Source organism: Erpetoichthys calabaricus, chromosome 5, assembly GCF_900747795.2.
Source record: "Erpetoichthys calabaricus chromosome 5, fErpCal1.3, whole genome shotgun sequence".
NCBI lineage: Eukaryota > Metazoa > Chordata > Cladistia > Polypteriformes > Polypteridae > Erpetoichthys > Erpetoichthys calabaricus.
Window position 1 is genome coordinate 105,748,719 of NC_041398.2, and position 16,295 is coordinate 105,765,013.

General features: G+C 40.0%; 1 protein-coding gene across 2 annotated transcripts in view; it reads left to right on the forward strand.

Annotated features, from left to right (window-relative positions):
• The first annotated feature begins 15,807 nt into the window (after positions 1 to 15,807).
• The window catches only part of txk (TXK tyrosine kinase), a 59,325-nt gene continuing 58,837 nt past the window's right edge, over positions 15,808 to 16,295 (forward strand). For both annotated transcript variants that reach the window (XM_028801908.2, XM_051928358.1), the window contains exon 1: positions 15,808 to 15,909. In XM_028801908.2, coding sequence (XP_028657741.1) covers positions 15,894 to 15,909 — 16 coding nt within the window. In that variant the 5' untranslated portion in view covers positions 15,808 to 15,893. The remainder of the gene's footprint in view (positions 15,910 to 16,295) is intronic.

Genomic DNA, 16,295 nt, shown 5'->3' on the forward strand with positions numbered 1-16,295 from the left:
TAACCATTTTTTGTAAAAACAAACCCAACAGGGAACTAAAATCAATATTGAAGTCTCAAGTTAAAATTGTCAGCCACAAAGGACCATCTTGGATAGCAGTGTTTTAATGAGCTACCTTACCCTTACCTTGAATACTCTGATCACCATTCAGTACAGCTGGTTCCTCTTTACAAATGCTGGTAACAAAAGAAGTTAACATCTACAGTCTATAAATCATTATTATTATAAATACAATTCTCCCTGCTTCTGACTGGTACCTCTTTACCTAATCAACTTTAGTGGCAACACTTCACTACATAGGACTTTACTTATCACCACTGCCTGACATACATTCTTCCTTGCACTTCTGCATCACTGAGTATTCAGTGACCTCGCCTCCCATGTTCCATGTACAACGATGATGAAATTCATTGATAACACCACTAATCACTGGAGGATGAGGTGAAATATTGCATGGAGGTGGTCCATCTGACTAGCTGCCTTCAACAATTTGGACCTGAATACTCTGAAAATAGGGAAAATGGTTGTGGATGTAAGTAGGCACATTCTCTTTTTGTAACCATAGTTATACAACATGTCTCCATCATAACCATGTCACCATTTACATTTATTGAAATCATGACTACTCATGGTCAGAGCTAGGATGAAAACATAACTTTTCTTATCAAAAAGGCTCAGTGATAAAAATCTTTTTTCTTAACCACCTTAAAGGGTCAATTGCAACGAACTGTAAGTAGCATCCTAGCAGGAGCTCAAACCATGTTTTAGTATACATCTGTGGACCAAATGTTTGCTTGAGCTCAACTGTATCCCACTGATCTTAGTCCATGGCATGGTACTAAACCTGTTCTCGATTGCAATGAACTATAAGCAAAAGCTGCTGCCCTCTAGAGGTGATCAAAATAGTGGACTCACTTAAACTTACTCTTCAGTTGGTTTAAGCAACTTATTACTGTACTGGATTACTTTAGATGGCTCAGAACGTACTGGAAATAATATATACAGTACATGTCCAACAGTTATAAAATTATAGTAATACTTAGCTCCAATTGTATATTAGTCTTACTTCATTTATTAATGTCGATGTTTGCTAATACATGTTTATTAGCAGATCTGTTCCTCGACACAATCCTGGCTCTAATCTTGTATAAGATCATATTTCAGAACACCATTCTTTCTCTCTCACATGGCAGTGTACTGAAAAAGAGAGAACCAACAGAGTGCGTTACTAATGGGTCATACCCAATTAATTCCAAGGTCAGTGGTGGTTCTGTCTGTTGGTCGGCTGGTACACAAACCAAAATGTTGTTATAAAATTCCAAAATCTTTTTTACTGTGGTTTCTTTTTTATGTCTTTTTATTATACAGCAGTTTTGACAGTATTACTAGATTACAAATATACACATGTGCCAGGACATCCTAAAAGACAGACAATATCACAGATGAGAACTCCACAATATAATCCATTCTCAATATCTGATTTCAAATAACTACTGTCAAAATTTCGAGCATCATGTGTACTGCCAGACTATCTTTTTACCACACTGAAAAATCTCATGATATAGCCAGACACCATCTGACAACTGATAAAAGTATGCCTATGTCTGAAACCATTAAACAGGATCTGTTCTTTTCTTGTGAAATAGAGTGAAGGTCTGTGTATAACCTATAGAGTCAACAGCCCCTGGGATTCCAGCTTCAGAGGAAAAATATACAGTGGTGTGAAAAACTATTTGCCCCCTTCCTGATTTCTTATTCTTTTGCATGTTTGTCACACAAAATGTTTCTGATCATCAAACACATTTAACCATTAGTCAAATATAACACAAGTAAACACAAAATGCAGTTTGTAAATGGTGGTTTTTATTATTTAGGGAGAAAAAAAAATCCAAACCTACATGGCCCTGTGTGAAAAAGTAATTGCCCCCTGAACCTAATAACTGGTTGGGCCACCCTTAGCAGCAATAACTGCAATCAAGCGTTTGCGATAACTTGCAATGAGTCTATTACAGCGCTCTGGAGGAATTTTGGCCCACTCATCTTTGCAAAATTGTTGTAATTCAGCTTTATTTGAGGGTTTTCTAGCATGAACCGCCTTTTTAAGGTCATGCCATAGCATCTCAATTGGATTCAGGTCAGGACTTTGACTAGGCCACTCCAAAGTCTTCATTTTGTTTTTCTTCAGCCATTCAGAGGTGGATTTGCTGGTGTGTTTTGGGTCATTGTCCTGTTGCAGCACCCAAGATCGCTTCAGCTTGAGTTGACGAACAGATGGCCGGACATTCTCCTTCAGGATTTTTTGGTAGACAGTAGAATTCATGGTTCCATCTATCACAGCAAGCCTTCCAGGTCCTGAAGCAGCAAAACAACCCCAGACCATCACACTACCACCACCATATTTTACTGTTGGTATGATGTTCTTTTTCTGAAATGCTGTGTTCCTTTTACGCCAGATGTAACGGGACATTTGCCTTCCAAAAAGTTCAACTTTTGTCTCATCAGTCCACAAGGTATTTTCCCAAAAGTCTTGGCAATCATTGAGATGTTTCTTAGCAAAATTGAGACGAACCCTAATGTTCTTTTTGCTTAACAGTGGTTTGCGTCTTGGAAATCTGCCATGCAGGCCGTTTTTGCCCAGTCTCTTTCTTATGGTGGAGTCGTGAACACTGACCTTAATTGAGGCAAGTGAGGCCTGCAGTTCTTTAGACGTTGTCCTGGGGTCTTTTGTGACCTCTCGGATGAGTCGTCTCTGCGCTCTTGGGGTAATTTTGGTCGGCCGGCCACTCCTGGGAAGGTTCACCACTGTTCCATGTTTTTGCCATTTGTGGATAATGGCTCTCACTGTGGTTCGCTGGAGTCCCAAAGCTTTAGAAATGGCTTTATAACCTTTACCAGACTGATAGATCTCAATTACTTCTGTTCTCATTTGTTCCTGAATTTCTTTGGATCTTGGCATGATGTCTAGCTTTTGAGGTGCTTTTGGTCTACTTCTCTGTGTCAGGCAGCTCCTATTTAAGTGATTTCTTGATTGAAACAGGTGTGGCAGTAATCAGGCCTGGGGGTGGCTACGGAAATTGAACTCAGGTGTGATACACCACAGTTAGGTTATTTTTTAACAAGGGGGCAATTACTTTTTCACACAGGGCCATGTAGGTTTGGATTTTTTTTCTCCCTAAATAATAAACACCATCATTTAAAAACTGCATTTTGTGTTTACTTGTGTTATATTTGACTAATGGTTAAATGTGTTTGATGATCAGAAACATTTTGTGTGACAAACATGCAAAAGAATAAGAAATCAGGAAGGGGGCAAATAGTTTTTCACACCACTGTATGCAGATACAGTATCTCATTGCTCCTCTTCATTTGGTGTACAGTAGTGATATTGGTTGTATGCGGGTACACAATGGCTACAGCAGCTCTGTGAATGATTTGGCAAAGGGTGGTCTTGTGTTCCTTTATAACATTACTACCACAACAGTAAAAGATCCAGTGGCAAAAACATGCAGGGTTAACAAAACATCATTATTTGAGGCCAGAGTATTATTTTTTAATATAAATTAATTGTATTAATATGTTTGCATTATGAAAATTCACCTTACAAAAGGTTTTATTAAAGGATTAGCTTTGCAAATAAACAGGAAGCCTGTACAATATAATCAAAGACCACATTCGGCCAAGTAACCATATCTTCAAATTTTTATCATTACCAAAACATTACTAGCCACTCAGAGCAAGGTTAATAAAAATATTTTTTTCAGCTCTGCATCCTCGATCTCCAAAAACCTTTTCATCAAGCGTAAACTATGTTTGTTTTAAAGACGGGCCATGAGTGTAGTCCTATACATTGTCATATTATGGTTTTGTCCACTATATTATTAATAACTTTTCTTGTAAAATGTTGTGAAGAGATCATATACAAGGAAAGTTGACAAAAGTTTCTGCAATTTTTATATTTTCATTGGAAACAGTGAAGGCAGAAGGAGTAGTAATTGGTCGTATCTGAGAGTGTCAAGTGACTAGTTCTGTCTGACAAGCCAGCTGCCCTTGCAGTTTAGTATAAGAGTTGCCACCCTGTGCTGAAGATGGCTTGTGAAACTTATAAATTATAAATAAGTGCGTAAACTTTTTGAATGCCCCACTTATTATATATCAGGGGTCATCAAAATTCTCACAGACCAAATACTCCTTGTGTCAGGCATGGCCAAGAACCCAACCTCTCCACAAAAACCTCACACACCTTAACAGGCACACTCACTCCTTCAATCCTGTACATTTCCATCCATTCACCCACTTATTTAGATAATAATAATTCATTACATTTATATAGCGCTTTTCTCAGTACTCAAAGCGCTATCCACACAGGGAGGAACCGGGAAGCAAACCCACAATCTTCCACAGTCTCCTTCCTGCAAAGCAGCAGCACTACCACTGCGCCACCTGTGAGGACATCACACACATATATTAATTCAGTTCAAACCTGTCATATTTATATCTATTTAAGATCAGAGATTATCAAGCATATGTTGCACTGAATTTATTCTGGTGTTATTAACATTCTAAAGCCCAACCATTTTTATTCACATGCAAATCCACAGCAGTTGTACTCAATCTTGTAACTATCACTGATCAGCCAGGATATAACATTGTGATATTTTGGTTGAACTAGAGCTGTAGCAGCTACCCAAGTGATATTTACTTTCACTTTCAGCCTCAACAAACAAAGCAGTAACATTGTGTACTCTGTTTAAAAAATGGTGTATTACAAAATCAAAATTATGTTTTTATTAATTAATATTTCATTATGTTGTTAATAACTTCTGCCCAAACAAAAAGCAATAAGATTGTATCTTGGACTTCCACCAACATTCTTCACCTTAACAGATTCAACATATTAAAATACTGAGGTGTGGGGGAGGACGTTCTGAGACAAAGACACAGGTAGCAGCTAATGGCCTTTGGAAGGATCTTTAATTATATCTTTTCTCTTTGGCTAAAGACTAATTTTCACTGTTGGCCTAGGAAGACGCCCAGTAAATTATATAAACTTTCTCAGTGAAATTGCCATCTTTGTGAGCTCTCATTATATCAACTGTCTTCTCATTCTTTTCTTGTCCAACCTAGCGGTCTGTTCAGTGCAGCTCCTTTAAGGCCAGTCCTAGAGATTCTCACCTGCATATTTCGTCACAGATCATAGTCACAAACTTATTTATAAATGTTAATGTAAAGTAACTGTGCTATATATGGAATAGCCACAACTATTGTTAAATTCACTAACTAAACAGACAATATAGACTCAAAACGAAAATAAGATCAATGATATAAAAACTTTGAGAAATTAAGTCAACAAATGTTTCAAAAGTACAAAACTGAAATGCAGAACAGAGTCTGTGAGTTTCACGGAATAGCACTTATGCAGTGGTGAATTCACAAAAAGAGCAAGTTAAGTAAATGAAAGTTTAAAAGTTTTTTTTTGTCCACACTGAGTGGGTGGCATAGTTTGGTTGAGATTATGATGCCCACGTTTGACGTCTGTGGTGCGAGACCTGGTTTAGGGCCATGGAAAACTTTCCCACTGACCAATAATTGATGGTCCCAGTTGTATGTAGTACAGTCAATTGTATTTTAAAATTTTTATATCAATCATTGGAAAAACAAGACAAATTCTTTAAACTGTTGCTGCCTTGAGGTAATGTTCAATTCAGTTAAACTCACAATGTCGAATTAAGGAGGGAGAGCAAAAATTGCACAGTTGCAGGGGTGTTTTTAATCTTTAGACTGAGACATTTTCCAATATTTCTAATCAGATCTAAATGAGTATCCGATGTTTTAAAAACTGTACTGACCAATTAGGTGTTGTTTTTATGAAAATTTTTAGTGTCTCACTGTTAGAATCTGTAGTCACCAGCCACTTACAATGACAACACCCTGTGCCAAGAATAACTAAAGTCATCTGCAGGATCTTTTTGATTACCATCTTGTGGCACTTCCATTGTGATATAACACTTTAAATCAGTGTTTTTCAAGCACTGGTTGAGAAAGAATTTTGGGTACCCGGTGGCTGCCAATGGGTCACTGGTTGCCATTACTGGTTGATGAGTGGGTTGTGGTGAGTCAAGAGGAGTGGATCGTGGTGTGGCATTGCATGATATGTTTCCCCATTTCGAAAGAGAGCTGCTTTCACCAAGGAAACAGTTTACAGCTGCTGCTAGTGGGTTGTCGGTGAATTTAAAACAGCAAAACTGGTTCATGAAACCATGAAGGTTGAAAAACACTGCTTTAAGAGACTCTTGCTGGGACACATTTAGTATAAATGTTTCAGCTAGTTGCTTAGCGTAACAACTAGACCATGTCCCTTGCACTTCATACAATCCTGGCACATCCAAACAATGAAAACGGTTATGCTAGTGTTCTGTTTATAGACTTCAGACCAGGATTTAACACACTATTCCATGAATGTGATCATTACGTTCCTACACTTGGGGCTTAGTTCCATCCTCTGCAGCCAGATTCTGCACTTTCTATTACCAGACCCTACTGTGTGTGGATTAGCAGGATCACTTCCTCCACAGTGATCCTCAACATACCAAGGAGGTGTCACTTAATCATATCATTAAGTGTAAGCTAATCAGTCTCCTTTTTATGATAAAACACAGATGTCATGAAAAAACTGAGAAACACAGTTATCATTAGGCCATTTTTCCCCTTTGGAATGGCTGAAGTGATGTAGATGAGTCCTTCCGTTGTACTCTTTGCTGACTTTGGCTATGAGGCCAGATATAACTCCAACTCCATCGTTAAATTATCTTGATGACAATATCTTCATAAACCTGATCACCATCACAGATGAGATGGCTTACATTTAAAAAAAAATCCTTCTGACACAATTGTACTAGGCCAACAGTCTCCTATAATGCCCCTTAAAACCAAGGAGCTAGTCATAGATTTCAGACCAAATTTCCATTTACCTTAGAAGGGAATTTGAGGAGTCACCATTAATCGTGACTTAATACTGGCAAAACAAACTTTAGCTATTGTCAAGAAGGCATAACAAGGCAGACTTCAAGGAAGAATACATATGTCTCCATCAATACTAAGAAACCTATGCTGGTGCATAGTCAAGTGTATCTTGACTGGCTCCATTTCTCCTAGTATGGTACCTGCTTAGCTGATGACCACAAAACACTGCAGAGGGTTGTAAAGACAGCTTAAAATAATGCTAGATCACAGGTTGTTGTACTCATACACTGTATAACATACCGTATGCTGCTTTATTATTAAAGACTTCAGCCATCCTGCACAGTCACTTGTCTACCTCCTGTGTTCTGACAAAGCTATGAAACCAATAGGTCCCTTTCGACTACCTTTGGGACATATTTCATCATGGGTGATTAAGCTACTCATCAGCTGCTCATACTGACCACTGAATGAGTGTTTCTTATATACTGTTTGATGTTGCATTTACTGCTCAGAGTAGTATTTTTTTATCAGTTGTTGGTATTGTATTACTGTATCTCGTCAGTGGAACACACGGAAGTAATAATTTAATTGTTTTGTATACACATGGCAGTAAATCTGAACTTGAAACACAACTTTCTGGAAGGCTGAGTATTTTTTTTATTGGCCAAGGTTGTTTTATATGGAGGAATATTCCAAAAAAAATTAAATCAATAAATACATAATGAAATGTGTGTATAAATAATTATATGTGTCACAATATATTTATGATGATCTGCTTCACACAACTAAGAGGGCATTAGCCAACAGGGTGCTGGCGGAAATTGGGCTACTGTTGGCCGAAGAAGAAGAAGGAGAAGAAGAGGGGGGAGACGTGTCCGGAGGCAGGAAGAGAGGAGAAAAGTAAAGAGAGTGGAACTGAACGTAGGAACTTTGAATGTTGGCAGTATGACTGGTAAGGGGAGAGAGTTAGCAGATATGATGAAGAGAAGGAAGGCTGATATATTGTGTCTGCAAGAGACTAAATATAAGATGAGTAAGGCCAGGTGGATCGGAGGTGGATTCAAATTGTTCTATCATGGTGTGGATGGGAGGAGAAATGGGGTAGGAGTTATTCTGAAGGAACAGTATGCCAAGAGTGTTTTGATGAAAAGAGTGTCAGGCAGAGTAAAGATTATGAAGCTGGAAATTGGAGGTGTGATGATGAATGTTGTTAGTGCATATGCACCGCAAGTTGGGTGTGCAATGGGTGAGAAAGAAGATTTTTGGAGTGAGTTGGATGAAGTGATGAACAGTGTACCCAAGGGACAGAAAGTGGTGATTGGAGCAGATTTCAATGGGCATGTTGGCGAAGGGAACAGTGGAGACGAGGTGGTGATGGGTAGGTATGGTGTCAAGGAGAGGAATGAAGAATGTCAGAGGATAGTGGATTTTGCCTAAAGGATGGACATGGCTGTGGTGAATTCGTATTTTAAGAAGAGGGAGGAACATAAGGTTACGTACAAGAGTGGAAGAAGATGCACACAGGTAGATTACATCCTATGCAGAAGAGTTGATCTGAAGGAGACTGAAGACTGCAAAGTGGTGGCAGGGTAAAGTGTAGTTAAGCAGCATAGGATGGTAGTCTGTACGATGACATTGGAGATCAAGAAGAGGAAGAGATTGAGGGCAGAGCCAAGGATCAAATGGTGGAAGTTGAAAAAGGAAGACTGCAAGGTTGAGTTTAGGGAGGAGGTAAGACAGGCACTGGGTGGCAGTGAAGAGTTACCAGACAGCTGGGAAACTACAGCAGATGTAGTAAGGGTGACAGCAAGAAGGATGCTTGGCGTGACATCTGGAAAGAGGAAGGCGGAAAAGGAAACCTGGTGGTGGAATGAGGAAATACAGTAGAGTATACAGAGGAAGAGGATGGCAAAGAAGAAGTGGGATAGTCAGAGAGATGCAGAAAGTAGACAAGAGTACAAGGAGATAAGGCGCAAGGTGAAGAGAGAGGTGGCGAAGGCTAAGGAAAAGGCATATGATGAGTAGTATGAGAGGTTGGACACTAAGGAGGGAGAAAAGGACCTGTACCGATTGGCTAGACAGAGGGACCAAGCTGGGAAAGATGTGCAGCAGGTTAGGGTGATGAAGGATAACAACAACAACATTTATTTATATAGTACATTTTCATACAGAAAAGTAGCTCAAAGTGCTTTACATAGTGAAGAAAAGAAAAATAAAAGACAAAGTAAGAAATTAAAATAAGACAATATTAATTAACATAGAATAAGAGTAAGGTCCGATGGCCGGGGAGGACAGAAAAAATAAAAAAAAAACTCCAGACGGCTGGAGAAAAAATAAAATCTGCAGGGGTTCCAGGCCACGAGACCGCCCAGTCCCCTCTGGGCAAAATAAAGATAAAGGGATAAAGATGAAAATGTACTCACAAGCGAGGAGAGTGTGTTGAGCAGATGGAAATAGTACTTTGAGAGGCTGATGAATGACGAGAACGAGAGAGACGAGGTTGGATGATGTGGAGATAGCGAATCAGGAAGTGCAACGGATTAGCAAGGAGGAAGTAAGGACAGCTATGAATAGGATGAAAAATGGAAAGGCCGTTGGTCCAGATGACATACCTATGGATGCATGAAGGTGTTTAGTAGAGATGGCAGTGGAGTTTTTAACCAGATTGGAAAGTGAGAGGATGCCTGAGGAGTGGAGAAGAAGTGTACTGGTGCCGATATTTAAGAATAAGGGGGATGTGCAGGACCGCAGTAACTACAGGGGAATAAAATTGATGAGCCACAGCATGAAGTTATGGGAAAGAGTAGTGGAAGCTAGGTTAAGAAGTGAGGTGATGATTAGTGAGCAGCAGTATGGTTTCATGCCAAGAAAGAGCACCACAGATGCGATGTTTACTCTGAGGATGTTGATGGAGAAGTATAGAGAAGGCCAGAAGGAGTTGCATTACATCTTTGTGGAGCTGGAGAAAGCATATGACAGGGTGCCTCGAGAGGAGCTGTGGTATTGAATGAGGAAGTCGGGAGTGGCAGAGAAGTACGTACGAGTTGTACAGGATATGTACGAGGGAAGTGTGACAGTGGTGAGGTCTGTGGTAGGAGTGACCGATGCATTCAAGTTGGAGGTGGGATTATATCAGGGATCGGCTCTGAGCCCTTTCTTATTTGCAATGGTGATGGACAGGTTGACAGACAAGATTAGGCAGGAGTCCCCGTGGACTATGATGTTTGCTGATGACATTGTGATCTGTAGCGATAGTAGGGAGCAGGTTGAGGAGACCCTGGAGAGGTAGAGATATGCTCTAGAGAGGAGAGGAATGAAGGTCAGTAAGAACAAGACAGAATACATGTGTGTAAATGAGAGGGAGGTCAGTGGAATGGTGAGGATGCAGGGAGTAGAGTTGGCGAAGGTGGATGAGTTTAAATACTTGGGATCAATAGTACAGAGTAATGGGGATTGTGGAAGAGAGGTGAAAAAGAGAGTGCAGGGAGGGTGGAATGGGTGGAGAAGAGTGTCAGGAGTGATTTGTGACAGACGGGTATCAGCAAGAGTGAAAGGGAAGGTCTACAGGGCGGTAGTAAGACCAGCTATGTTATATGGGTTGGAGACGGTGGCACTGACCAGAAAGCAGGAGACAGAGCTGGAGGTAGCAGAGTTAAAGATGCTAAGATTTGTACTGGGTGTGACGAAGATGGATAGGATTAGAAATGAGTACATTAGAGGGTCAGCTCAAGTTGGACGGTTGGGAGACAAAGTCAGAGAGGCAAGATTGCATTGGTTTGGACGTGCAGAGGAGAGATGCTGGGTATATTGGGAGAAGGATGCTAATGATAGAGTTGCCAGGCAGGAGAAAAAGAGGAAGGCTTAAGTGAAGGTTTATGGATGTGGTGAGAGAGGACATGCAGGTGATGGGTATAAAAGAGCAAGATGCAGATGACAGAAAGATATGGAAGAAGATGATCCGCTGTGGCAACCCCTAATGGGAGCAGCTGAAAGAAGAAGAGGAAGAAGATGGATGTTTGCTGACTGGCCAGTCAACCACAAGTGGACCACCCAAATGATCAGATTGCGATCAGAACTGTAGATATATATATTGTGAAAGCCTTGGTCGCGTACCACCGCCTTAACCTCAACACAGACAGGCACAGAGACACACACAAGAGGAAACAACACACAATTTATTTCTTTTGTTGCTTTCCCAGGACAGAGTGCACAAATCACAATAATACAACTCAGTCCTTCGCTTTTCTCCTGTCTCTCTCTCTTCTGCCGCCTCAACTCCTCTCCTGCAAGCTTTGTCCACCTTCCACCCGACTCTGGCTCCTCAATCGAAGTGAGGCTCCAGGTGCTCTTTGATCATCTTCCGGCAGCACTCCTGGATGTGGTGGAAGTGCTGCATGGTCACCCAGAAATGCTCCAGGTGCACCTGGATCCTTTTCTGGCAGCACTTATATATATATATATATATATATATATATATATATATATATATATATATATATATATATATATATATATATATATATATATATATATATATATGGAAGCAAAGGTCTGTGATACAGATTGTATATTTGTAGCCAATAATCCACAAAGGGAGAAAGCAAATTATGTATCTTAAAATAGTTTTCTATTCCTCAGCTAGCAACAACCTACCAGGTGTCATCATCAGAGGAAAATGATTAGACATACAGGAATCAAAAGGTAATATAAAGCAAATGATGGGGTGGGGTTGCAAGGTAGGGGGTGGATCAGTAAGGTGGGTTTCGAAGTGTGTTAGTTATAAAGTCTCTTTTATTACTTATGTGTTCTTTTTTTTAAGCCTGCATATGTTGGATTCATGCCCAAATCTCTGTTAGTGGTGTTTTCATTTGAGAGCCATGATTCAGCTAGCTCTCTGGCACTTTCAGTATTAGCCCTGAATTTTAATTGCACTGAGTCCCAGTTAAACGTTTATCCAGTTGAACTTGTATGTGCATATATCAGCGATCATGGGTCTTTCCATCTGACAGCACCGTGATGTTCTTGGGTGTGTATTGCGAGAGTTTTAGATGTGTATCCTATGTATGCAACTGGGCGTGAACTGCACTGATGCAGATTTCTTAACCCTCCCCAACCCTAATCTTAACCATAGTCTTATCTAGTGAGCTAAATGACTTCCAGCCTGTTGCTCTGACATCACATGTGATGAAGACCATGGAGAGGCTGCTGCTTCACCACCTGAGGCCACAGGTTCAACACGCCCTCGACCCTCTGCAGTTTGCATATCAGGAGAAGGTGGGAGTGGAGGATGCCATCATCTATATGCTACATCGATCCCTCTCTCACTTGGACAGAGGCAGTGGTGCTGTAAGAATTATGTTTCTAGACTTCTCTAGTGCCTTCAACACAATCCAACCTCTGCTCCTTAGGGACAAGCTGACAGAGATGGGAGTAGATTCATACCTGGTGGCATGGATCGTGGACTATCTTAAACACAGACCTCAGTATGTGCGTCTTGGGAACTGCACGTCTGACATTGTGGTCAGCAACACAAGAGCGCCACAAGGGACTGTACTTTCTCCAATCCTGTTCAGCCTATATACATCGGACTTCCAATACAACTCGGAGTCCTGCCACGTACAAAAGTTCGCTGATGACACTGCTATCGTGGGCTGCATCAGGAGTGGGCAGGAGGAGGAGTATAGGGACCTTATCAAGGACTTTGTTAAATGGTGCGACTCAAACCACCTACACCTGAACACCAGCAAAACCAAGGAGCTGGTGGTGGATTTTAGGAGGCCCAGACCCCTCATCGACCCCGTGATCATCAGAGGTGACTGTGTGAAGAGGGTACAGACCTATAAATACCTCGGAGTGCAGCTGGATGATAAATTAGACTGGACTGCCAATACTGATGCTCTGTGTAAGAAAGAACAGAGCCGGTTATACTTCCTTAGAAGGCTGGCGTCCTTCAACATCTGCAATAAGATGCTGCAGATGTTCTATCAGACGGTTGTGGTGAGCGCCCTCTTCTACGCAGTGGTGTGCTGGGGAGGCAGCATTAAGAAGAAAGACGCCTGGACAAACTGGTGAGGAAGGCAGGCTCTATTGTTGGCATGGAGCTGGACAGTTTAACATTTGTGGCAGAGCGACGAGCGCTCAGCAGGTTCCTGTCAATCATGGAGAATCCACTGCATCCACTAAACAGTGTCATCTCTAGACAGAAGAGCAACTGCAGCGACAAACTGCTGTCACTGTCCTGCTCCACTGACAGACTGAGAAGATCGTTCCTCCCCCAAACTATGCGACTCTACAATTCCACCCGGGGGGGTAAACGTTAACATTATATAAAGTTATTGTCTGTTTTTACCTGCATTATTATCAATCTTTAATTTAATATTGTTTTTGTATCAGTAAGGTGCTGCTGGAGTATATGAATTTCCCCTTGGGATTAATAAAGTATCTATCTATCTATCTATCTATCTATCTATCTATCTATCTATCTATCTATCTATCTATCTATCTATCTATCTATCTATCTATCTATCTATCTATCTATCTATCTATCAGGTGCATTGTGGAACATCACAGTTTTGAGTATGGAGGTCATATGTTTCCTGTCTTTTGTGGACCTCCATGCCTTCTAATGGACAGCTGAAGTCACGTTTCTTGTCCAGCTCCAAACATTCCAGTAAATGCAGCCAGATATTCTTATGAGATAGTCGTACCACATGACACGCACACTGCAAGACATGCCTGCTCAATAATCTTCATTAGATAGATAGATAGATAGATACTTTAATTATTCATGAGTCAGATAACTCTCCCACAACCCTAATCACAACCATGGTGTAAGGATGTTTTATCAAAACTGTGGACGATTCAGCAATCAAAAATTGTACTTGCTAAAACTAGCCCTTTCAACTTTGAGAAGTGAAAATTGAAATTTGTCATATTATACCAAACCATTTTCTAAGCTTGCTTGTCCAGAGCAGGGTTTCGGGGGCCACAGTCTAACCAAGCAAGCAAGTGTGCAAGGCTGGAGAAAACCCCTGGATGGGGCTCTAGTCAATTTTAGGGCTTATTTCATGTCACTGAGATAAATAAATAAAGAAATACTTAATTAAGTACATTACAAAATAAGGCAACAAAGAAATATATATTTTGTGACATATTTAATTTCTTATGCCCACATTTATTGTGTTGTCAATTTCATATTAAATGTATTTAATTGCATATTCATTTATTTAATTTTGTTTGAATTTTTCTTCCTGTTATAATGATACACTAGTGGAGGACAACCATACCTCATTACGCTTTTTTTTTTGCCTGTGTAAACGATGAGCTACCATGGCTAAGGGTTTGTATATTTATGAAGACAGAGTATAACCTTTTTTATTTTCTCATATACGAAGTATAGGGAAAGTATTGTAATCGACGTTTTAGAATCTCGACGTTTTAGACCCCCCTGAGTCCGAAAATACTATTTTTGGAATTATGTCTGTATGTCTGTGTATGTAAACACGATAGAGTACGCTTTCACTTAGGTCAACCAAATTTTACATACAAGTTATTAGCCACAAAACGTGATTTCTATCAACTTTTGGGCTATTTCCGCTATCCGGAAGTGGTACTTTACCTTTTATTCATGCAGCTGCAGAGTCCGATTTATTCAACTTTACTTTTATAATAATTGTTCAATATATTATTAATTTGATTGGATTTGTTGTTGATTGTTCTTTACGTAATATTATTATTATGCTCCACAATATCTTAAAAGAACTCCTTATATTACAATCCACTACAAGAATGTGAATTTCCCATTGGGATTAATAAAGTATCTATCTATCTATCTATCTATCTATCTATCTATCTATCTATCTATCTATCTATCTATCTATCTATCTAAGAATTCTCCGTTTTATAAATACCCACCGCCTTTGCCCCCCTGTGACCAAACTTCGTAAAATGGGTGACGGAGCCTTTGTAGCCGCTGCTTCACGGCTCTGGAATGCCCTACCAAGAGAGCCTGAGAACACAGCAGATTGTGGGCTGTTTTAAAAAACAGCTAAAGACATTTCTATTTAGGAAAGCATATTAACAAGAATGCTATAATTATTGTTGTTAAATCTGTGTTTTTATCTTGCCTTACCTTTGTTTAATCTTTTTATGTTGCACTTTGAGATTTACTGCTAATGTAAATTGCCCCTATAAATAAAATGCATTATTAAAGTATAATCATTGTCTTGCGGTTTACTCCTCAAATATCCATCCCCATAGATAGATAGATACTTTATTAATATGTGAGTATATGAGAAAGTCTAGGGGAGACCACTCACAATTTTATTAATACTTGTGATTTTCTTCTAACATAAATGTCACGTAAAACAATGTAACTCATTTTGAGTTTTAGTGCTTTAAAATCAAAACACTTTACAGACAACAAAACATTCAGTGCACTGTTTGTTTTTCAGTAAAATTAGGGAATTGCTCTGGGGTCTGATACATTTTGCCAGGCGCTGTATATCTAAATCATCACGTTTTGCCCAAAATAGTTGTACTGTTTCTAGAGCAGGAGTCTTAACTTTGGATATAGGGTGACACGAGCTGGGTCCCGGAGACTTTACAGTATAATCTAATGTCACCTTAAAAATCTCCGGGGTACAAATATAAACCCTAGTAATAAATTGCATTAAATACAAAAATCAATATTGCCACAATTTAGTATTAAAAGGACACGGATAAAAAAAATTATCCACAACGCTTTTACGTTGTCGGACCTCCTTCAGGATCGTGCAAAGCGCTGCGGCGGGCGCCACCTGCCGACTGTGATGACGCACCTCACGTGTGCCCCCGCGCTGGACGTCACGCGCACTCATATGCTGTGCTGCTGCCGCGCGACGGAGAAGTTGTAAACGCCTGAGAGTCAAGCACGAGTTTGCTAAGCATCGGCAATGATTCTTTCGACTTGTGAGTACCGAAGCGTGCCTTCTGCACAGTGTTCAATTGTTTGTTTGTTGTTTTGACTTTTTAATTGCTGCCTCGGGTTTTTTTCAAAATCTATCCATCCATTTTCTGATCCAGCTCTTGACGTGATATGCAGGCGGTAGGGGAGCAGGGAATGAATAACCTGTAATGCGGAAAAAAAAACTTTCTGTAATTTGCTTAACCCTCTTGCCTAACTCTGAGTTCGTTAGCATTTTTTGTTATCTGAATACTCGGCATGATTGGAATTGTCAGTGCACCTGCCAGGGAGAACCACAGAGGTTTCAACAGTTGAACGTGCAGTTTTATTTATGTGTTGATGTTGGTCTAACCAAATGAGGAAATTTGTTAAAGACATTTGAAACACAGTA